The following is a 25,475-nucleotide window of genomic DNA, read 5'->3' as shown; positions in this document are numbered from 1 at the left end:
TTGGATTTGTGTAGCAGTTGTTTTTGTTCCTTTACAACCCAAACTGCTGGAGCTGCTGCTTCTGTAAGATGAAATCCTTGCTTACAGAACTGATCTCACAGGAATTCAATGGTGAGAAGGGAAACTCATTTCAGCAGCATGGGCTGGTAACAGGGGTAGTTGGAGAACAAATTCAAGTGCAGCTCTGATGTCTGCTTCTTACTGAAAGGTGTCAGGATGTGCCTCAGGCTGTCAAGCTGTCCTATTAGAGCCTAGTTTGAAGCAGTGCTAGGAACACAGATTTGGAAGTGGAACACTAGCACAGCTTGTATCTTTGTGTCAGTGTTTTTTCTGGCTAAAAAGCAATGGAATAAAAGTTATGCTTTTCTCCCTTTCCCCCTCTCCCTCCAACAATCTCTACAAAGTCTTGTGTTTGGATGGATGAAGGTCCCTGTGGTGAAAGTGACACTTGTGTGTAAGAGTGAAAAACAGATAAAGAAACATGATTAATACTTGCTTTTTCCCTTCAACTCCTGTTTTGTCATTGAAATACATCATAGACCTCCATACAACATAAACATCATATTGCACCAGGGTTGGACTTCGTTACAGAGCAAAAGACTGTCTGCAGTCACTACTCCATGAACCTGCTGTTTCCAGCCCAGGGAGGTGAATCAAGAGTATGTCTAGCTTGGGGAGGGGGTCTGGTAAGCTGTAACCCGGTTATCCCAATTCTGATGTGACTCTGCTTCAAAGACACCAGCAAACTAAGTTCTTTTTGTGCAGCTCTTGCATCAGTGACAAGTATATAAACCTGAATTTGTACCCTCACTGTCTTTACTTTTTTATATATGCATAGAAACAGGTTTTTTGAAACAAATACATCAAGTGAAACACTTCAAAAATACAGTTCTGTAATCAAGTCCTAAAGTTTGAGCTTTTCCTTCTTCAGTACTTGTTCTTTGGTGTATAGCTGTAGTTAGCAGATTGTTTTCATGGCCAGCACTGAAAAGACAACACTGAAGCTTGATTTCTCTAGATACCTTGTGTTCAGTGTTTGTTCTAGGAAAAGTTTGGCTTTACATTTATCATAGAGTCCAAGTTCAGCTGTTGCAAAGATGAAAAATTGTTGAAAATTACACTCATTAAGAAATAACTAAGGAAATTGCTACCACAGCTGCACCTGACACCACAAAAATCAAACTACAGAAAGTAGTGCCTCATAAAGCTGAAACCCAGACAGGATTGATTGTAGGTCTGGAAGAAGGAGAGTAAATAAAAGTTTAGAAGAGAGGAAAATCAGTAACATTTGCTGAAGCTTAGATGGTAGGCAATTAAGTTATCTTATTTGTATGTGAAAAAAACATACTATACCTTTTGTGTTATGTATTAGAAGGGCAGTGTTAGTAAGCTGCTTTGAGTTAAGCCCTTGCTGTAGTGCTAACAGTAGGTAAATTCCATTAATGATGTTTCACACTGAGAAACGTGATCCTTAATCTGTACGTCCACCACTTAAACTAGCAGTTTTATGTCTTATCTCAAAATCATGTCTTTAGCATAAAACTTTATTATTAATGAAAATGTTTAAGCTACATTGTCTTCAATTATTTCTAACTACTAGCACCTCAATTACAGTGATGACATTAGATACAGTAGAACCATTCCCTAATGGAATTGGTAAAATTTATCACTCGCTATGAAAAGCTTCTATTCTTCTCTACTGAGGGACGGGTTTCTTCAGAGATGGGAGCAGGACAGGTAAGGATAAGGGAAAAGAACATTCCGGGAAAAAAAAAAGTGGGGGCAGTATATGTCTTATATCCCTGACTGAAAGGGCTATTATTGTGGATTCTTCCTCAAGAGCAAGTTATTAACCACAACAGACCAAGAAAAAAATACAGATGTTTTCTAAGCAGTAGTTGTTAAATATTAAACAAACTCTACTTTTACATGAATGCAAACTTCCTACCCCTCTTTTTTATATAAATTCTCCCTTCATTTCTAACAGCTTGTTGTAATAGTTGTAAAAACCTCAGTAGCAGGTTCCAGAGACAATTCTGCTGAGTAATTTTGAAGCCTTCCCTACTCTACAGGGTCATTTCCTGCCTTAACAGAGATCTTCACAGAGCTCAGTGTCAGCAATAGGAAAAATGTATTTGTAATTGCTAAAAATGTAGTTCAGTAGCTGAAAATAGGGATCCTACAGTCATATATATCATGGGAGATCCACAGAGCACAGAAATTTTACAGTAATAAAAATCAAAACAAACTTCTTGTTTTCTGGGTCTCCATTGGGGGTGAACAGGGTAATTTAAATCCAAGCTTATTATACAGAATTCAAAACAATTACAAACTTTAGACTGTTTTTAAAGAAAAATCCACCTAACTTTATCATTATGAATCAGTGTGAGACCAAACAGAGATTCCCTCCTATTCACTCACCAGAATATATTTCCATTTGGAATTGAGGTGTCCACATACAGCTTCATGAGGGGACCATTAGCTTATCCTTCAAATGATTAGCTATGATTTATAGAAAGCTCTTAATCCATGAAAATAAATCTGAAGTTTGCCTACAGGGATTCTTTTAACCAAGGTTATTAAGCTCTTTTCCTCACCCACAGCCTAGAGCCTAGTCACTTTGCTAAGATTGTAGTTGTTCAACAGTTTTCAGAGAGATGAGACAGCTGTTATAGTACTGCACTTGGGGGGATTAGTTAGAATATGTATGATAGCATGTTTCCCCCTAATTAATCATTACAGTTACAGACTGTTGGTTATTTAGCCTGTTTTATTAAAGAATATACTTATCTCTTCATCCTAGTAAATTACCATTTTTTTTTTCTAGAACAGTTCTGTATTATGGAACATAGTAAATCAGTGGCGTTAATAGCGTGACAAGTAATAAGAACAGTTCTACATGCAGGTTAACAGTCACCCTGAGTCCCTGATAAACCCCTAAAAGCAAATCTTTATCTGTTCAGTATTGGCATAGCTTTCTTCTGATTCTTTTTCTCACAGGAAGCTCTCTAGGATTTTGTACAAGTGCTAAGAAAAGACCATTTTTGCCTCTAAGGATATGGTAATACGACATTGGAGGTAGCAACAGGAAAATATGGACCACTGTGGATTAACCACCTTTATCATTGGCAGAAATGTTAGAGGCATATAAACTTCGGTGGTTACTGTTCAGAGCGTTATAGTCTTTTAAAGTGAGGAGTCAACTGTGACTGCCATCTTTCTGTAATGAGCTGATAGCCTGAGCATGTGCAACACATGCAAAGTAGCAGAGGGATGCATCAGGCAGCACAGGCCAAGGGGTGAAGTGACAGAGTAAAACAGAAACTGTCCCTCAGGAGAAGTACCCTACCTCAGGCAGAGTTTGCATTTAAGCTAATTATGAAACGCTCATCTACTATCAGGTAGTAGTATCCTTAGTAATTTCTTTTAAATAACCTGAAGCATTTAAAAAATTACGATTTTAAGTTTTACATTTGCTGAAATTTCAGTTCTATAGCAGTCATGTACCCGTTTCTCTTGCATTCTTCTCACCAGTTAAAGGCAGACATAGGACAGCAGATGAAGCACACTAACAAACCCAGCCAAAACACAAACTTCCTTCATCTGCTGTGTGGAGCATTTATGGCTGAAGCAGGTCTGCAATCTGACAACCCTCCTGCAAATACTAGTACCCAAGGGAAGCATCACAAAGCAGCACGTGGAATGGAATAAGGCATGCCCCTTCTGGTTGCAGCTGCATTTAAGCCATAATTATCTATACACTGCTTAAACTGTAAGGGAGGGAATAAAGTTTATACAAAGGTGCTACTAGAGGGAGTAAAGACCTTTTCTAATCAATATCGAAGCTCAAAGCGTTCAAAAACTGAATGCACTTCAACAGAAGGTTTGAGTTTGGAAAAGCTACAGGAAGGGGAGGGCAAATTTAGGTACAGCTTTTAATTTAACAGAACATTAGCTAGAGCTGAACAAAAATGCCTAAAATGCAGGACAAAGATGAGGTTCTGTTTTAAGACACAGGAAAAGAGGGACAAGAACGCAGGGTCAGTCAGAGGGAACAAAGGCAACACTTGAGAAGTATCTTTAAGAGCTGTCAGCCACAGAGACCACTTCAGTCAACTGCACATAGAAGTCTGGAGGCTCCCAGTTTCCAGTTTAAGAGAAGTCTAAGCAAGAGACACAAGTACTTTAGGAGCACCTCCTTAATATGAAATATCAGAAAACCCCACAAAACCCACTGATCACCTAAAGCAGCCTGTGTCTGGTATTTAAGCAAGCTCCAGCATTAAGGAGTCAAGGTTTTCATGGAGCCTCAACAGGTCAGATAAGCACAGAATGGGACACAGGCAAGTTGACTGCTAAATTACAGTGAACACACAAGTGTGAGGTAGATTAGAGCCAAACAGCAACAATGGGAAAGCCTGCACTCAACACCGAGTGAATCCATCTTCAGATAAACTGCCACAAATTAATTTTCCTAGTGAGAAAGTGAAATACTACAAATATGGAAGAAATCTATAATTAATGATCAAGAAATTAACATCCAAGTCAGTCATATAAAGTGAAGTTAGGGAAACTAAGAACTATTCATTCCAGTTATTTATTCTGTTTATTGAATTGAAAGAAAGGGAATACAAACATTTCTGTTAAGTGCTGTGCACCAACATGGAAAAAGTGTATTTTTTTTTTAAAAATCCTAATAAAAACAAATCAGAAGTTAATGTAGTTCCAATTGAACAATTTTTAAAGATATGTTTAAAATACTACACATTTATAAAATAAAAAAGTTAAAACGGTGTTCTGTAAATAATTAGTAAAACAAGTGAAAATAAATACGAGACCCAAAGTTCTTATGTTTTTAATGTAATATAGCAAAGAAATTTTTAACTACTTAATATAATCCAAGGAGAGTAACAAAAAAATCCAGAAAGTTTAAGAACGCAATCCTTTGAAACATTTAATATCAGTCCATAGCAAATAGTCATTACATACCAAAAGCTCTAAGTGTTAACTAGTTCCACCACAACTCCATATAAATCTTGACAATTTAGAAATCTTGAGATCAACAATAAAGTTCTTTTCTTGATCTCTACAGCTTGGTTTGTAAGTACATACATGCTTTGAGGATCCATTTTGTCCCATAAGTTTTCAAGGAGCCAATAACTTTTTCCATCTGTGCCTAAAAATGTTAAAGATCCAAATCTAGCACATATACCCTAACAATGAAAAATGTTTAAGAAAAAAGATGGGGCACAATGAATTTCAAATTTATAAAAATATACTGATATTAACCAAAACCTTCTGGTCAAAGGACACTTCACATACACACGACTTAAAGTATGCAATAAAACATGACAAGTACCTAGAACGTTTGGTTCTCTGTCTGATCATGGAACACATGCACACACACATTCATACCAGATGGGAGGAACACTCTCACAGACGTTTTGCTGAATCCAGATTATCTGGATTAATAGACAGAAAACTTGTCTACAGTTTATTTCAACAACTAGAGGCAGCTACTGCAGCAGTAGTTCAACACTGCACACTTCAATTAAGTCCACCCTGTTTAAAAAAAGTGTCAGAGTTAATGTTTTTTTTCTTTCTAAACATTGTTAAAAGTAGCAGTTTTCAAAATAATACGGCAGCTGAAAATGGACTCAAGCCAATGCGGAAAAGACAGGAGGAGGTCGAAAGGAGGATTAGCCATTTATAGGATGGGTGTTCCTCTTAATAGTTGTCTCAAAAAAAATTAGATACAAGTGTATTTTGTAACTAAAAATACGGACAAACTATTGAAAGTGCATTTTTCCTCCTCCCCAATGAGTTACAGTAGTTTGTCTGTTGGTCAGTAAGTCCTGCTTCTTATGTCCATTCTTCTGTCTCTACCTCCCTCCCCATTCGGGTCTACATCTCCCCTCAAAACTACAGCTAATTGAATGAGTCCTGGCTTCCTGCTAAGGAAGCCTTCAAAATTGATTTTGGGTGGGAGTATCACTTAGCAGTGTAAAAGTATACAACTAGACACAAACTCCCAACAACATATTGAGCTTTATTAAACATTACCTGTTTGAAGCCAAGTTGAGAAGTAACTGGCAAGATCTGGATAGATTTCTAGCTTGCATCTTTGCTCTAATCATAAAAAGAAGTTAACTTTAAAGTTGGAGAACTTTAGAAAAGACAGAGGGAATTTAAAACAAATGTATCATTTTCCCCCACTACCCTCCCCTCCGAAACAAGGGCAGATCTAGCATTTTCCCTTTTGTGCTCCATTGTGCCTTGAAAATTACTTACCTGAACAGCTAAAGAACATTAAGATAACAAAATGCTTCAGCATAACTTTTTAAACAATCTGCCTTGACAATAACCTGGGGCTACTGTGAATATTTTAAGCCAACAGCCGACCAGGGACAGTTACAAAAGGAGTACACACTTACAGTATTTTCTTCTCTAAAACCATAGGTCTGTTGACTAGAAATACAGTAATTTATTGCAGGTGTGTACTTGTTCCAGCCTTAAGACTCCAGCCTATGAACATTTTTAAGCACATGGAAATCAACATGTTGCAAATGAGCAAACTTATTTGTTTCCCCCTCCCCATAGTCTCATTTTATAGTCTGTGTACAAAAAGTATTGGTACTTTTCAATTCACATCTTGTGAATACGTGACATGTTAGAAATAGTTTAGGTTCCTCTAACCTGCAGGTTGGAAGGGTAGTCATTGCCGCTAGATCTATAATGTCAGTTTACTGAGGGACCAAGTAGTGTGGTGAAATGAAGATTACTCTCACCTTTCTCTCATCTCTGCTCGTCACCTGCAAGAAGCAGACAGCTACGCAATACGCTGTTAGTGAGACGCCCTGGAAACAGTGCCATCTGCACGGAGCTTGCCTTTACGCTGCATGGGCGCACCACAACACTAAAATGGAGATGTCAGAACATGTGCTTCTCCCTAGTTCTGCTTCTAGATACCTGAAGTGTAGTTTGGAGGTACAAACCAAGTCCAGAAGAGAAACCTCAGAATGAAGGGGCAGTCTTTTGGTAAAAGTATGAAGTTTAAATTTCTAATTATAATGCATTGCAGTGCAAAGCAGGCATGGGCCCATACACACCCCCACACAGCTTGTACCAGGTAAGGAGTCTCACTTTTGTTTAAATATGGCCACCACATTAAAAATGCCTGTTGAAGTGCATAGGAGACTTTAAATTTAAACTTGGGATTTGATCCAGCCTTCACCACCTGCCTAAAACTCCCACTGAAGTCCCATGAGTAGGAGGTAAGCAAGTAGTGCCAGACCATTGTATGAGACATTGTTAAGAGACATCAAAACCAGGATTATTCTCCTTACTCTCCCTAAATGTTTTGTTTGAAAATAAGTTCCAGAGTAAGACAATACTAGGGTAACTTCCAAAGATTCACCTATTGGCATTGCTTATGAATTAGGCTGTGTTTTGAACATACAAAACACTGTTTTTACAGTTTAGATATTCAATTTTTATTTAAAACCCAAAGGTTTAGCTTACTCAGATTTGACCTCAGGAAGTTGTCAGTTTCCCTGCAACACTGATGCCAGAGGAATAAGACTGACTAACCTTACGCTATCTGAACTAGGAAGAGAAACAAACAGCTTCCTCTAGAACTAGCTAATGGAAGAAGGAACTGATTTGTAGTCTTAAGTTTACACATGTATTCCCAGTACTGTGGAACAGTAATTGCTATCAAAGAAATTCACCTTAAGATAAGTGTACTAGATTGAAGATGAGAACGTTAAGTTCCTACTTCATTTTGGAGATACTAAGAGAGGAGTATGTCAGATTCAGGGCTGGTCTCAACCAAAGTATCAGAGTCTTAAATCATGCTTAAGTTTACACACAAGGCAAGAAAAAACCCCACCATCTGATGGCTGGAATCTTAAAAAAAAAAAATATCTAACTGACAAGCTTCTCTGTTTTTCTGGGAAAGAAAAAAGGGCCTGTTTATGTTAAACTCCACATTCCCATTCATCAAAAGTGGCTACACTTCTCTTCCCAGGAACTCTGGCAAACCTTCCCCCACCCTTCTTCCATACATGACTAATAAGGACACTAGATTATTTTCTCATTAAAGGATGAAGTCCACACTTCTGTGCACAACAATTCCTAGTGGCATGCCTTTCCCTGCTCCCTCTTTACTTCACAGCAGTACCAACACTACCTTTCCACCCAAGGTGGCAAAAGGGAATCCAATGCCATCCCATAATGAATTTGTGTAGTGCAGAAGCACAGAGATGCCAGGCCATCTGTTTATGTCAAAAAAAATAAATACTTAAGCTATAAATGTCTTTCTCTTTTCTTAACACGGATTATTAGTGGAACTATTCCTGGATGTGTCAAGATGTTCACAGCACCAGCTTGCAACAAGGTCTGGGAGAGGCATTTAAATCTGCAAACTTAAAAGTATATTCTCAAAAAGAAAATCTATACACCTTTATCAAATAAAGAAAAATTTCCATTGGAATACAAGTGTTTAATTTTGATTTTATGTTAATTACTTTTACAAAACGTTGACTCGGTGAAGAAAGGACTCTCTCAACACATTCTTCCCTCGAGGTGTAGTCTACCTTTTACACCAGCATTGTTGCATATATTTATGTAATTAGAAAAAAAAAAAGACCTTGTCTTGTTTAACTCTTAGTCTGGTGGTGCACTCTGAACACTTTTTCTTCCTCTAAATAATACAGTTTATCTGTTAAGATAGACAGTGAGTTCCTCCTCCTAAAGCAAGCTTCACTGCCCACGTAAAGCTCCTTCCAGCCACTGCTTTTGATTGGGTCTCAAGACACTCCAGAAAAGCATCAGTGATACCATGTTTCACGACACTTCTTGCATTGTTTTAATTCCAAATGTATACAAATGAAGTCATTTTAATCCTATAAATAATTTATTTTAAAAAAATTGTGCTGTTAACCCCTTTGCAGGGCAACGAGCTATGTGAAAAGTACAAAACTTTTTGTCAAATGCGATACTGAGAGTGCTTTCGACATAGTTCATTGGTTTATCATCTCAATTTATATATACTGCGCAACGGGCAAGGCTAGAATCCATGAACCAAGCTGCAAAGATCTCAAGCTAAGTAAGGCGGAGAGAGACTTGAGAAACAAGAGAAGGAAATACTTTCCTATCCAATGTATACTCTTCAGACTAAAGCACTCTTTCTATCAAGCCTTCTAAACTGTTAAATAAAGTGTTCCAAACAAGCATTTAAACTTCATTACACAGAAGAGCAACAAGAACAGTAGCCTGCCAGACAAAAAGGCAGGAGGGAAAAATATATATACTGAGTTCAATGGTTAGCCTGAATGTAGCACAGTTCTCCACAACCGATGGGGGGGTAATTTCAACACGGTGTCCAACAACGTTCTAACGACGTGCTTCATCTCGACTGGTTACTATGAAGCAAGGTGGTAAATGTTTGGCCCCGACCGGGCTTCAGAAATGGTTCTTTTTCATGACGAGCATGTCTGTCCAGCTATCAATCATGTTTGTTTGCACCAAATCCCAAGCCATTTAAAATACGACTAATTAAGTTAAACTGAAGTCGTCTGCTCCAAATTCGCCATCAACTATCCATGCTACTGCATTCCTCTGAGCAAAAACAAAAACATAAGAGAAAGAAATCACATCTTGAAGATCGTATCAATAGTTAATCTTTCTATTTTAAGGTCATTAATACAGTGTATTTACATAAGTTTTACTGAACATGCATTAGTTAATGGATCTTCTACTGTAGCTAAATCCCATGTTAAAAATTACTTATTTTAGGTATCATTATTCATTTTAATTTAGAAATTAATTTAGCATGTTAGGTGTTGGTACACAAAAAGCATCTCTTTCAAAAAGTAACACACATTTACATTCAAGTTCCAGGGGAGTGTGCTAATTACAAAGCTGTCTGTCATCCATTTAAGACTCCTAAGCCTTACACCTACACCTCTTGTGAAAGCACTGCTGTGAGAAATCCATTTTCTATTATTTTGATTTTTATGGCATTTACTGGCTTATTTTCTGGAGGAACTAAGAAAGCGTGAGCAAGCAGCTAGAGAAAACAAACAAAAAACCATGAGTAAAACCAACTGGAGGAGAGGCTCTGAGTCCTTACGGGTACATTCAAGGCGTTACAAACAGAAGATTGGCCAGGCTGGTCCACCTAGTCCAAGACCAGAAGCAGATGTGTCAGAAAGCACAGGAGCAGGGAGAGAAGGTGGTAATTCCTCCTAATATCCTTCCAACTTCCATCCATTTTTACCTAATGGACATTCTGAACTAGAGGTGTTCACTTATCTAGTAGCACTCAATGGATTTCTCTTTGATCACACTGTCCAGGTTCCCCTTGAACTCATGTCCACACCGAGTATCCACGAGGTCCTGTGGCAGTGGGATATACTGTATTTCATTTTAATGTCTACTGTAAATTTTTACCACAAGGTTGAATGTGTAATGATAGAAGCCTATAAACTGCAGAACAATCCCACAGTGGTTATCTTGTTAACAACTGGGGGGGGGCAGGTGTTGGGAACAAGTGTGCATTTTGTCAGCAAAAAAAATTGCACTGTGCCTCTCTCCTGGACACAGATTGCTGCTGGTTAGTAAAGAATCAGTTGTGTACAGATTTTATGGTGGGAAACTTCACTCTCTCCAGACTTTGGAGATTCCTTTTGTAAGCACTGTAATACCATTATTCAATTTGCAGTGTGGTCAGAATGCATTATTTAAATTTTAATAACATTGTGTGTTATTAAACCTCAAAGCATCGGAGACAAGATTTTTAAGAAGTCTATAAATAAGTTAATAGAATCCTGAGGGTCTTAGTGACACTACAGTTTTCTATAGGGCCATGTCACAAATTTTAGTATAATTTTGGAAATACCAGTTGTTTCCTTTTGATTCTAAAAACATAAAACTTAGACAAAAATCAAATGCCATATATTTAAAAAAACATCACTAACTTCTTGTTTTAGTAAAAGTAATGACTAACCCAAGAGTTAAAGGCATTTTTTCTATCCTATTTATGGTAAAGAAAATCCACTGAACCAGCTGCCTTTGATGTAAACTTTTAGTGATTAGAGAACACACACACACACACACACACACTGATTTTTACCTTCAATATCCTGGTTGTCTACGAAAGGTGCTGGTCCCCATATTCTAACAGTGCCGTCATCAGAGGCGCTGGCCATCATGGATGGAATCTGCGGGTTCCAGCTCACACAATTAACAGTACGTGTGTGCCCTGTCAGCTCCGCAATTGGCAGCTCACTACGCTTGTGCCAAATATATACTTTGTGATCTAAATAAAATATGCATTAAAAAAACATAATGAGAAACACTGTTCTGCACAGACCGATTTGTCATATCAAACAGCAATTCCACAGAAGCTCTCAGCACCTAAAAAACCCATTAATATTGCAAAACCCATGTCAGTTGAATATGCAATAGCACTTAAGTTTTTCTTCTACAAGTGATCAAAAGAATATGGGTAGAGCTCTTCCACTAAAAGACACATTCCCTTTTAAGGCTTGCAAATCTACTATGCTTGGCATTTGAAGAAAAACATTTTTGACTACAATGCAAATAATCCAATACATGGCTAAAGAGAGAAACCAAGCTGCTCTTTAATTAAGATATGGAATGGTAATCTTATTCAAAAGGAAGTCTTGCAGATTTTTTTTTTTCTTAAATAAGCATATTTAGATTCGTACATGCACTATAAAGTCATAAGCACTAAGGCAGAATATTTACAGCTACCACCTGTTGATGGGTGCTAGATAAGATCACAGCTCTAGTTTATGAAATACACCTTGATGCTAAAGACCTAAAATATTCCAGTGAAAGTGCAAACAGAACAAGTGAGGGAGAGCAAAGCAGCTTAACATCTCAAATTGTGAGCTATTACCATCTTCGACAATGATTAATTTTTGTGTGGTATTTAAAGATATGAGTTTGTATGTATTAAAGTAGATGCAATAAACAACCTACAGATCTTACTTTGTGATAGGAAGCTTTTAATTACTTCTAGCAACATGCTAGAAATAGAATAGTGAACCAGTCAGACACTCCACAGCAGTTTTTAGAGCAGTGTTACTACTTTATAACCAACTATATTTAAGAAAAAATGACTAAAGGTGTTTTGGTTTGTTTTTTTTTTTCCCCCCGCAACTGTAGACTAGTGGCCTTTAACAAGCCTGTGGGTTGACCTCTCTAGGAACATTTTTGGAATATTCCAAACAGAGCAATACAAACTGAGCAAGTATGTATTACTAGTATTATACAAAAGCCTAGTATTTAGGTCTAGCATACCAAATGAAACTATTTTAATGTATTTGAAAGGTTTTAATGTAGATGTCATTCTGAAGGTTTAGCAATCCAACCAATCTTCCTCTATTCCTCCTCTCAACCCCTTACAAAACAGACTTGCTCTCTACTTGCTAGAATAGCATCATGGAACCATGTGATAACTCAATTGTCTTCTGCTGAATCAGCTCATTTGAGGACACCACCTTTAGATATACTTGTATCGATGCAAATGTTCTGGTTGTGTTTACATTCCACTTACGATTTCAAGAGACTACATATCCACGCTACTCAAAGCACACAATTCACTCTCTGCTTAAACACTGGACATGCAAGCCTCTGCTGTCTGGGAGAACGAAAGCCTAAACACAAACCAGTGTTTCAGTGCTTGTCAGAATGCCTGTATTCTGCTTCAGAAAAAACAAGTTAGCTAGATTAAGGCAGCAGTCAATTTCCCTCTCAGGAAGAGAGCTCCATTTTCTTCCTACTGGTGCAAATGTTAGAAAAAAGCCTACCTAGCTGACAACATACCTTAAGTTTAAGAGGTTATAACAATGTAATCAGTCTATTACTTTTTTAAATAAGGCTACGACAATGCAATCTGTTATTTTTGTTTGCTTGTTTTTTAAAATATAGACTTTCTCAGTAGCCACATTTGAAACGATTCAGGGCAAAGAGACAACAGCTTCAGACAGTCCATAACTAAGTAGAGTGCCATCAGTTTCAATTACTGAACAGTAGTTTTTAGACAACAAAGATAAATAAATAGGGGAAAACAAGGACTAGTGCCCCATAACATCTACACCTACACATGCACATCAGTATGGCTCAACACAACTCCTGAACTTTCGGATACTCGGGTCTCAAAACAAGAACCTTGTTCAACCGTGAAAAGAGGTTCAGACTGGACTGGAGCACTGAAGGTGCTGTCCTTCAGTCATTATATTCCACTGGGTCTGGTCAGAGGGTGAAATCTGGTTTTATTTTAGAGATCCTTGGTATTTTCCAGAAGAGGATAGTAGTAAATGTCTTGGCCAACCCTATTTCCTAACAGCTGTGAGTTACATATTACTAACAATGATTGCATACATATTCCAAGTGTAATTCTTAGTCCTGCATAGGCTTGACTCTTAAGTGACCTCCATGGGAGGTGATGGCACTACATCAGTGACAGAACTGAACCAATTCAAGATATAAACCATTAACTAATTTCTATTCTTGCCACAGACAGTTGAATAAGAACACACCACAAAGCCTTTGATCACCAAGAAGCCCTACCAGACTATGTCAACAACTGCTTAATTTGAGACTACTCTGTTCATAATTAAGATGATGACTCTTCCAAAATTAAAATAACCTCACCACACCTGTATCTTCAACAGGCAAATGAAGCTGTTACTCCCCAGAAGTATTTTTGATTCAAACCATAAGCCTAAGTACCATACCACACAAAGAAAAAGCCTCAGAACACCCCACCCACTTCTAATTAAAACTGTGCAGATGCTTTTGCTTTAGAGGAGCAACACAAAAGAGTCATTAATTCTTCCTACTACTACCATCCTCTCTCAAAAGATTCTTTCTGCTAGCACACAATTATTTCTTGAAGTATGCCACAATCTCAGTGCTCCTCAAACTTATTTAATGAGCCAGATGCTTGCCTTTATAGATGACAGTTGCTAACAACATCATTATATAAGTAAGGTATAGGAAGGATACAATGTTCCAGTTTTCTGCACAAAGGGGAACGATGTTACCTTCGCTGCCACTCGCAATGAAGTCTTCGTTATGACCTCCAAAACATGAGTGAATTGTGTAAAATCCTTGTGTAACACCTTGATACTTTCTCACTAAAACTCTGTCTTGTAAGTCCCATAAGTGAACTCCCTGGGAATAAGTATAAGAATGTTATTTCATCATTAAACATTATTCATTACATTCTTTTGAAACACTAAAAAAATGAAACATGATGAAAGTACATTACTTCAGCCAATTTCAGTACCGCTAGTAGTAAGCGGTAGTCAAGAGAATAAAGATATACCAAAGTACTAGGTTAAACTTTCAGTCTATGGTCCCTTCCATTCTGAAAGCTCCTGTTCCTACCCAAGGTTCCAAAAGTAGAAATAAATAAATACAACCTAATTCTCAGTGCCCCCAGACTTGTCAGCCTGCCACCATTTGTGCTATGCCTCGCTTCTCAATGCAATAGCCAGATAATAACATTTAATAGTATATATTTCATAGCACAAAAAACTCTTGACTATACATCAAAAAAAAAAAATCACTCTCAAGAATGAGATCGCCATGCTATATCTATGAATATTAAGGCCTCCATATTACATGAAATACAACTGGTTAATATTAAACACTCCAATTCACATCAAAATAGTTAAAAACAGTTAGCAGTTGCAAGTAGATTTATTTGCATTTCCATTTATCATCACCAACTCACCTGAGTTGCTACATTTAACAAAGCTAAACGGCCATTTTTTGAAATAGTAAACGACATAATAGGATGATCTTCTTGTACTCTGAAATGATAAGACAGTGTTAAGAGTACACTTAACCAAACAATGATGCAACACCAAGGCAAAAGGCATGTCCTGTCTCTGCAATATTATCAGGAAAGACAGTTCTGAATTTGAAATTAGGTATGTGTCTATACATCACTACAAGCGAGGTCTACAATAGCTTGCTTATATTTATGACAAATCCCAAGACCAAAAGGGTCTTCAGACGTCAAATCCAACTCCTAACTTCAAGGCAGGATCTACTAAAATATGCCAGGAAGTGGGAAGACACCTCTTGATGACAGGAATGTCAAAACATCCACCAGAAACTTACTCCAGTGCCTAGGAATTATTTCTTGCTGCAATTGGAACTCACTAAATTCTCGTCCCATGTTGTTCTCCTCTTCTTCTAACACTGAGAGCATTTTAAAAGCTTATTTCCCATCCTGCCCCACAAACCCTTCCTCAATCTTCTTCTGGCACGAAGAATCAGAAATTCAAAACCAAAGAAAGAGGTAGTTACATGTTCCTGTCTGTAAGATCCTCAAAGTTATAACCCCGAATTCGCTGGTGTGTGTCCGATGCTAGAACAGTTTTCCCATCACTCAAGCACCAAAGGCATTGTACTCTCACCCCTTCCCAGGAGTCAAGGAGATTACCATCTAAATCCTGATCAGAAAAGAAAAAGAAAATTGAACTGTTAGTCTCGGATTTCTCAGTTGTGACAAATATTTTTCACCTTCTGTTACACAACTGCTACAGAAAGCAATCTTACCCTGTAAAAGAGAGGGCTTAACGAATTAGGACTTGGTTGTCTTAGCCAAGGGCTTTTGTAGAATCCCTTTTGTTACTTTTCTCATGTGTGACACATGCAATCTACGTCATGTCACGGAGCGCACCTTTGCAGTGAGTGAGGTTTGCATACTACACTATTATTCTGGGACATTTGTCAGATGACAAATAATCAAGAGTAGGGTGAGACTGTAGACCATGACCCAAAAATTAACACCGGTCAGGTAAAGAGGGTTTCAAATTTCTGTTTACACTAAGTAAAGATAGCATGCAAAAACTAAGAAAGACACAGTCAAAATTTTGTGGAATAAAAAACATCTGTGGACAAAGGCACTTCTTTTTATTAGTGTATTTTCTAGAGCAGCTAAGAAAAAAATTCCCAGCCCACAAATCCTCCTTTAGGCAGACAAAAGATGCTTGAACCCTTCTAACTGCTACATACAGAAGGGCGGTTGAAATACTAGCATTAATGTATTGCTGCTTTGAATTACAAAGGACCAGAATTTTTAGTGTACACACACAAGAAAACATGAACCTCAGATATGATCATAACAAAACTTTCATTTCTTGCTTTGTTTTCAATGGGACAGATGCAGAGAACTTACACACTGATAGAACTGTCCACGTTGACCTCCTGTTACAAAACGCTTCCCATCAGGATTCCAGGCCACACTTGTTAAACTGTCTTCATGAGACTGGCTCATCTTTGTCCTTAGCTCCCCAGTCTGGAAAATAAACAAAGGCAGCAAGGCCTTATACCAGAACCCTTTCCCAAAAAAGCATTGATAATTATATCTGACATGCACAGTGTTTGGAAATGCATATATTTCAACATGTTTATTAAAAAGCAACAGAAACGTATGAATAATGCAATAAAAGGGCAGAACTACTTCAGCATCTCCAGTGACCCTGGACTTGATTTGGGACAATTTCTGTTGTCCCTCAAATCAAGAGAGATGGACTAGTTGGTGTGTCAGACAAGTGGAGGATTATGAGTAAGGAGAGGAATTAAAAGAAGTTGGAAGAACATGTAAGAGGCAATATGAAATAAAAAACCAAACATGGAAATCAAGGAGACAGGAGAAAACGACAAGAAAATAGGAAATAACAAAACGTATTTTAGTAAAAAGTTGGGAGTATCAGTATTTAAAACTTTTTCCTTCCTGAGCTGGAGCTTTCCACGCCAAAATTTAGCTTTCATCCCCAGCTTATAATGCTACTGTTTCACAAGACAGAGTGCCAACGAGTGGCTTACCACTGTCAAAACAGTAAGGGCTTCTCTCTATTCCCTTGTGCCAGCTCTAGTGCTCTTCACTAAGCCAATTTAGTCAATTGAACAGAAGAAAAGTATTCCAAGGATGAAAAAAGGGAACATTTTTGGTTTAGGAAACTAAATTAGTTCAGAGTCCAAGGCAGTGCAAGAAAGACTATACAGCCCACAACTGAGGCAGGGGAAGCTTTTATATCAATGCAAGTGCCCATAAAAATCAACATCAGAAAAGGATTTTCAAATTCATGGAGGAAGTGGCAAAATGCCCTACTGTCTGACTGAAAGAGGAAGTTCTGAAATCACCAATTTAAGCCTCTCTGGATCTTCCACTAACATCACTGAGAGGGTTACAAAAAGTAGAAACAGACTGTATCTTTTACTTTTGCTACTTGTTAAAATCTTCAGTGAGCAATTGCTCCCTTTAGATGATAATTCTGCCCTCTGTTTCTCTTGATTAATTTATGGTTCTTCTCTTCAGTAGCGCTCTCCGGTCCTATGGATTTATGCCATTCCTTCTCAGAAATGATCAGTAACTGGATACACTAGAATTGCTGCACAGTCCCAGGCACTTAAGATTTGAACTCTAATTTCAGTTCTGTACAAACCAAGCACAGAATCTGTACACTGCCATAGTAATTTTTTCCAATTAGCGGGGGGCAGGGAGATGAGTGCCTCTTCTTTATACACTTTCGCACAAGTTTGTAGAAATTACTTGTTTCATGCTTAACATCTAGATATTGAAACAAGCAGTAGGCTGACCACAAAGTTTTACTCTTTACTCTTAGTCACCACTTACTTGTACATTCCAGAGCCAAAGCTCAGAACAATCATCTGGGCCACAGGCAACAAGATAGTTGTCATCTGGACTCCAAGCAATATAAGAGACACCGTACGCGTGACCTTCTAACGTCTTAAGTAGTTTTAGCTGGTGAGAATCCTGAAAGAAGAGAGAATCTGTTGAGACAATGCAAATTAACACCTACTAGATTTCACATATACAGTGTGTCCAAGTACAGTGTGGCAAGTTTGCTTTGTGCAACTTGGCACCTACATTTTACAAGATATGAACAGGTTCTTACTGGAAAAGCAGTTGCCAGTTTACAGAGTAGGACCATAAAATGAAAGCTTCTAAGTTTCAATGTGCAAAACAAGAACACTTGAAGGTATTTTTGTTCTAATTTTTCATGGTTCTGAATGCGGAACTCACAAAACACCATTGCGTATAGAGTTGTATCTTACATTACACTCGCTTTAGTATAGAAGATTTCTGTACTGTCAAGTCTCTCTACATCTACTGGAATGGAAAAGTACTATTATCCATATTTTACAGAATTAAGTTACTTTTTTAAGAGTAAAGACATGCTGGAAGACTGTTATGGTTAAACAGAGAACCAAACCCTTTATGTACACTGCGAAGAGAAAACCTCCAAGTGCCAATGTTTTTATAAACTTGAGTGTATCTTGTGTGTGTTGCTCAAGAAAGAAGTTTAACAGAAAGATATTTTTAAAAGCTTCCTTGAGAGGTATTCTTATTTCACAAGTGTTGCCTACAGCAAGCTGTTGCATCTTTTCTGCCAGATTTAGTGAATGAAGCATACTTCGCTCACGCAAAGTATCTCGTATCACCTTTATGCTACAACTGTTCTGCTGCTGTCTTGTCAAAGGAACTTGACTTTCAAGCATTTTATCAAACTAGATACAGCTAGATACTATGAAACAATCATGCACTGGCTTCCTAAATACAGAAACATGCTTCAATACAGTATTAGCACTGACTCTTGACAACAACTTGCATATACAGAAGGTAGAACCGAGCTTGTTAAACTGTTGACAATTTTTGTGAAGCCTCTTGGAAAAGGGCAGATGGACTTTCCTCCACATACTCCTTTTTTTTTCCTGCATGGGAGATGTTTATACCTATTTATCTTTAAAAAAAAAAAAGTGACTCATTTGAAAATCTTGCTTGATTTCTCAAATTGTCCCTTCTCTTTCTTTCGTTTTAGTATTAATCAGCAGAGTACATCTTGATTCTAAAGAGAAAGAACGTGGTCAACAGAGGAACAGAGTGACATGAAGGACTGTTTCCTGGGATCAGCTGCGAGGGATATGGTGACTCTCGGCCAGCCTACAGCTTTGATGGTTCTGCTAGGAACCACGCTAGGAAAAGAAAATTCCTCAAAAGAAAGTGGGCTAAGAATAATCTTCAAAGCACAAACAGGGGCAAACAAATGGACCTCCTCAAGGCTCCTTTTCCATTCATGGTCTGCATTAGACACTGCTGTGTCTGTAGCTAAACTGATCTGCAAGGAAACAGAGTCATGTTTGACATCTCACATTCCGGAGCTTGCCTGCAACTGGCATATTTCATTTTACATCAGGATTAAAGTAGCCTGTCACTTCTGCATCACATTCGAGACTCATGAGGAGCAAGATACATAGGATATTCGTCTTCTAATGATAGGATTTTGTGGCTGTTACTATCTCTCATCCTGCTCTCCTACTTCTCTCCAAACACAGCAAAACTGCTATACCATGTTTTGCTCTAAAACAACAGTCTATGGTATTTCAGGAAAGCTTCACCAAATTTAGTCAATCTGCTTCCCACCCACCACCAAAAGAAATCTCAGCCCTTCTATCCCTTACATATAGCTTCTCAGATTTTTGTTATGTAGAAGAAACAACTATTCAGGTATCAGCTTAAGTATGCAACAGTTGAGCTCCTTGGCTGAAAAGCCAAAAAACCTGTCAACAGTTAGAAAGTGCAGAAAAAAAGGAAGGTTTCTGTAAGAAACAAGTTAAAGGAGAGCTCTATCAAAGAAGATGCATGCCAGACAAGGTGATGCATCTACTGTGCTTATCCTTTGTGCTCTAGAGATTCTGCCACACTTCATAACAGTCAAATAATGCATTCCCCACACAAACCTAGTTCACTCAAGACATTATTTAATGCTGCTGAGTCTGCATAAGAACTCTGAAATGAATAAATGAAAATGAAAACAGAAGCATAGGTTAAGACAGCTTAGACATGTAGCTGGGTTTTAGAAAAGAAGTAAGAAATTCATGGTATGAAATGAAGAAAACACATGGAAGGAGCGTCATTACACTTTTCTTCATCACCTCTCTTGAAGAAAGGGAGAAACGAAGGATTCTCACACACATGAAGTGTGTAGAAAAAGAAATACTGTTAATTTAAAACAGTGTTCTCCCATCACTTGCCCAGACAGAGCTAGACGGATGTTTCCCTGTAGTTTATCTATACAGATTAGAGTAATTCTAAATACCTAAAGCCTTGAAAACTTGATTAAACTTACAGTTCAAAAGACATTGTCAACTGCTACAGGAAACATGAGAAGCATGCTTTGGCAAACATAAAAATGAACCATTTGAGTTATCTGGCCTAATGTTATTTGACATCCACCGCCCTGAAAGGGTTTCAAATTTATTTTTTTTTTAAGCATACTCAAATACAGAAGATGAAACTCTACAAAGCTGCTTTCCCACTATTTATTAAAGATTTTGTTCCTTTAGCAACCCTTGGCCAAAATGGTTAGTCTAAAACACTCACAGAACATTTATTTGGTTTGATTTATAAAATGCACTAATCAAGACATTGGGTATTAAAACCCATCAATATAAAAGGAAGATATGCTTCTACAATCAAGTGACAAGTCAGCACCAAAAACATTTGATCCTTAATTTACTTAGAACTACTCTGTTAGAAAAAAAAAAACAACAACAAAAAATACAGATAATTTCCTAACTAAATAACAAAGTCAGCTTATGCTGCTATGTATCTCTTGTTACTGGAGCCAGGGTGCTCTGGGCCGAACAAACCACAACAGTTCTATGCCTGAAAAATCCACAGCACTTGCTGTTAGTTCAGGGGCTATATAGCAACTATGCATATGGAACAGGGTTTTAAAGTTTTCTCCTCTTCTTAACAGCAAAAAGGACTCAAATTATATGGCTACCTAACCTGTAGTGGAAGAAAAAGATTAAGTTCAGCTCTCAAATCCTACTGAAAGCCAGTACGGAACTGTAAAAACCTTCCATCTTCCACTTAGCACACCAGTTTGCAGTTGTGTGGTTAAAAAAAACTGTAAGAATCTTATTTCTGATAGTGTTTTACAAGCATTAACAACTTCAAGTACTGTGTGCATATGTTCAAGCTTATTCACAGTTTTCAACTGTTATGAAATATATGGACATACTTTCATATCACTTCTACAAGTAAATTAAAAGAGTCTTAGATTCACTGCTCAATCTTTTTATTTACATAAGAATAGATATGGGTAGGAAAGATAAATCTTGTAGCTGTAGAATATTTCTTACTTATTAGTATCAAAACCTAAAACCGCAGTCTGTAAGAAAATGGATGGGTATACTTCCATGTGTCAGTGGATTCTGACAAGTGTTTAAATCTTCACCTCAAGCCAAGGCACATCTTACAACAGCAACTAGCACGAGGTGGTATTCTGACACTACTGCAGTTTAGCACATATCATTTCATTACTCAGAAATAAAGTAATGAATGGTGAAGTGGATAGAGTATTTAAATCCAAGTATACTAGTAGTAACAAGATAACAGAAAGGGGTTAGTCACATACATAGATCAGAAGAACTCTTAGTGATTTAGAAGAAAGGTTCCTCACCGACATACTCCTTTCACTCTCACTCGATGCTTCTTAAGGCCTTCAAGCTGTGAAGCTCCCCTGGAAGGTACCAGCAGGCTCTACCCCATGGTATGGTTAGGAGCACACAAAGTTCCTGCCCCAAAGGAGCCAACAGTTCAAGCCTCACACTCAGGCATCAGGTTTTCCTCTCTCACTAACTTGTACTGACCATGACCTTCAGTCTTTTACATCCCAGAGAAATACCCTGGTCAGTGAGCTACAGTACTACAGACTGTCCTACAAAAAAATCAAGCCATCCTAGCAAGAGAAAGCAGAGAGGGAAGGGAAAGGCAAGCCATACACATTTTAACATGTTGCACACTTACTGGATCAACCTGCCATATAATAACAGTTGTGTCCTTAGATCCTGTTGCTAGTTTAGTGCCGTCATTGGAGAATTTACAGAACCACACTTCATTACAGTGCTCCGTTAGTATCTGCTGTGTATAGCATGGGAACTGTTTCCTGGGAAAAGAAAGGGATGTATTTGCAGATTAATATGAAAGCAGTAAAGAGTTGTTTTTTTTTTTTAAATCAAGCTAGTAAAAACTAAAACAAAAACTTATTTAAATGCAAAACCAGACAACTTAGAAGATTCCTCTATTAACAGCTACTTCAAATAAGCACAGAATGAAGTGTCTAATCTGGTAAAAAAAGCTCACAACCACCAAGTGATTGTAACTAATCATAAGAATATAGAACTATTCTTATTCCACTTGCATAATCTGTTATGCTTTCATATAACTTGGAATAAAACTGACCTCCTTCGAGTGTAACAGCTTATTACTATACACTTCTATAGAAAATATTATATATAATATAGTAAATAATATAGAAAATACTATATATAATACAGTATAGAAAATACTGGAGTCCAAACCTCTTTGAATCCTGCGTGCAGTGTTTTATTTACATGTGAGGTTTTTGTAAGTATCTAACTCAGCTATATCTTGCCAAGTCTTTAGAAGTGATTCTTACATAAAAATTGAGTAAAAGAATAGTCTTACTTCTATTTCTTGAATGTGATCTTGCGATAAGTTTGATGTTTCTTTGCCTTCATTTTGTGCCATTTTTCATTTTCTTTGCAGGGTACCACATACAATATCTAAGCATAACTAACATGATACCATTATGAGCTTTCAACTTGAACTGTTTTCCCTCACAAAGTCTACATTGTTTTGTAAAAGGTTAAGTGTTTATCAAATAAAATATTATATGATAAACTACTGAAGAAGAGTCAAAGATTCCTCTAGGGCTAATATTTAATATTCGAGTTACACACTGAGGAAAAGCTAACAGTCAAAATATTAAGTTATGTAAAAATTGGAGACAAGGTTTATTTTATTTACAGCTTGCCAACTGTATAAGAATTTGAGAGCTAAGATAAAATAAATGTAGGCTTTTACAGCAGATGACTGCTTTTATAGATAATACCGCAGTAACTACAAGTTCCTTGTTCAGATGCACTAAAAGGTAGTCTCTAACCACAGACATTTTTTTCTTAACTGCAGGGATCCTGAAGTGGTTTAGTCTTACGCTGAGTTTTTATGGTGCCCAGTGCAACAGGGCAACACAACAGTACTAATGTAATGACAGTCTCTGTGAGTGTACTGTTGTACTCATCACTCGAGATAAACTGACCTAGAAAAAACCCCAACAACTTACTTCCTTTGCATTTGTGTTTAAAAATACAGTTTGGTGGTAGCCAGGCTGACAGATACCTGAAAAACTACTTCTTACCAGAAGGCAGAAAAAGTTCTGCTTAATACAGTGTCTATACCTTCTCAGTACATCATCTTTTACTAGAAGATGCTTCCTAGTCCATGCTTAAAGACTCTCGAGCAGCACTAAACAACCATACAGTCCCTCATTTCCTGTCTTATGGTAGAGGAGGATAAACAAAAGTACATATACATATCTGTAGTAGGCTTCCTTAGGTATATCTACTTACTTGTTTATAGAGAAAGACAAGTCTGTTCTGCTCCTGCTTTAAGCTGCCCAGGAGCTGTCTACTGGCCACTAGAACAACACTGAGCCCAAGGTGAAAAGCCCCACCCATGAAAGACGACTTTGTTTTCCTTGAAGTCTAGAAGGAAGTAGGCAAGCCCTTACACAGATATGTGCACCTACAGGAAGAGTGTTTCATTATTATTTAGCCATATTGTAATAAGTTAATGTTTTTCCTCAGAGCAGCAATTCACTGTAAAAGGTGAAAGAGTCTTTATGCATAAGTCATATGAAGTACAAGGGGCACACTGAGTCCCAGGAAAGCCTTTTCAGCATATTTCATTTAAAAAAATAACCTATAGAACAATAGCTGTTGTATTTTAAACCTTAAGAAAAGCAGCCAAGGTTTTGCAGACATGAAAAGTAAGCAGTGTTATGCTGGAGTACACAATTTTCATAGTAAGGTGGCCTTTAGGTTCCTAAAAAGGGTAACAGGCACAGTTGATACAGCTGCTTGCAGACATGTCCCACTATTGAATTATGCTATTCACAATCCAGTCAGATCAGAGCACTCTCGCAAAAAGTTCTCTTAACTAATGAAACACACAATCCAGCAAGTTTGACTTCACAGATAGCAAAGCATACATTAACCCTTCTGCAGAAGGAAATAGCAGCAGTCTTGAAACAAGAAACCAAAACCAGTTGTCTAAGTTTCTAGTTTTGGTAATTAGTTATTATTGTAGCTTAAAGGTTTTTCTTTTTTGAAGTGTTTCATTACAAATTGTTTTGTTCAGCACAACACACTTGAATCATGTTGTTCACATACTGAAATAAAGCATCTAAAAGTTGTCTGTTGTTGTATTTACAGAAGTTCAAAATTCTAAATAAAACACCAAACAGCTACTTTTTTACTCCCTGTACGTACAATCGAAGATTTATTCCTCAGCTTCTATAATGGTTCTTTTTCAGAAATGCTACACTAAGCTAGTACCTAGAAAGCAGCAGCATTGACCTCTCATTTGGGCTTTGCTGTTTGTTTGTAAACTCAGACTAAAGTTTATTTACATGAAAGCAAGACAAAAGAATTCGGGGCGGGGGGGGGGGGTGGCGCGGACAGGACACAGAGGACAACAACAGACAGGACAACATACAAAACACCCAACTAGGCTGAAGGCTCTCAAAAGCAAAAATGACCACCCCCAAGAGCATCAATTCTCTATTATCAAAATCTCAGGCACAATAACATGGAATCCCTCACCTTCGCTCCCAGCAGTTTCTCCCTCTTAACTCCCACTCTTATGAAGTGATTAACTTTTAGTTAAACATTTTACCTATTAGTGCACTTCAAGCATGCTTGATCAAAATATTGCCAGAAGTCCAAAACAGATTAGTTCCAACTAAAAAAGGGAAAGTTGTCAGTGTTCTATCATTCAAGTAGTACAGAACTTAAATTGTCTAAGCTATTAGACTACTGTTACTTCTGTCAGTTTAACAAAAATTTGGCTTCCACTGTCTTTAACTCACCTCATTATGCCCAAGCATGGCAGCACGTACAGCGCACCACATACTGATCTCAGACCCCTGCAATAGGTAGGTACAATAAGTTGAGTTGAGGACAGAATGGAAGCCTTTATTCTGAAGTGAGTTGTTGTCTGTTGTTTTTTTTTTTTTTTTAATTAAAGTAGTTGTCAGTATCTATGTATGTATACATACCAAATATGCAAGCTTAGGAAGTACCACATTAGGTAAAAAAAACCCCAAGACAAACTATGGCCACACTTTTATGTTAGCAAATAGATTCAGACTGGGTGAAGTCCAGATTTGTTGCATATAGTATCTTATATCTAGCTCTACCTAGTGTGACTTCAGTAAACCATGCTCTTTACAATTGGCTTGAAGGCTCTTTGGGGTTTGATTAATCACATCAAACCCCCTATAGAGCATCCAGTGTTATTTATG

General features: G+C 37.5%; 1 protein-coding gene across 2 annotated transcripts in view; it reads right to left on the bottom strand.

The window, feature by feature from the left end:
• Nucleotides 1-4,587: 4,587 nt before the first annotated feature.
• The window catches only part of WDR26 (WD repeat domain 26), a 33,296-nt gene continuing 12,408 nt past the window's right edge, over nt 4,588-25,475 (bottom strand). Inside the window, exons 7-15 of one of the 2 annotated variants that reach the window (XM_074817801.1) lie at nt 21,896-22,034; nt 17,693-17,833; nt 16,232-16,351; nt 15,358-15,503; nt 14,777-14,855; nt 14,082-14,211; nt 11,138-11,323; nt 10,111-10,183; nt 4,588-9,621 (exon numbers count right to left, since the gene is read on the bottom strand). In XM_074817801.1, the coding sequence (XP_074673902.1) occupies nt 10,152-10,183; nt 11,138-11,323; nt 14,082-14,211; nt 14,777-14,855; nt 15,358-15,503; nt 16,232-16,351; nt 17,693-17,833; nt 21,896-22,034 (973 nt within the window). In that variant the 3' untranslated portion in view covers nt 4,588-9,621; nt 10,111-10,151. The remainder of the gene's footprint in view (nt 9,622-10,110; nt 10,184-11,137; nt 11,324-14,081; nt 14,212-14,776; nt 14,856-15,357; nt 15,504-16,231; nt 16,352-17,692; nt 17,834-21,895; nt 22,035-25,475) is intronic. The other variant, XM_074817802.1, reaches the window with a different exon arrangement.

This window comes from Strix aluco, chromosome 3 (assembly GCF_031877795.1).
Source record: "Strix aluco isolate bStrAlu1 chromosome 3, bStrAlu1.hap1, whole genome shotgun sequence".
NCBI lineage: Eukaryota > Metazoa > Chordata > Aves > Strigiformes > Strigidae > Strix > Strix aluco.
This window is presented reverse-complemented; position numbering and strand designations above follow the sequence as displayed.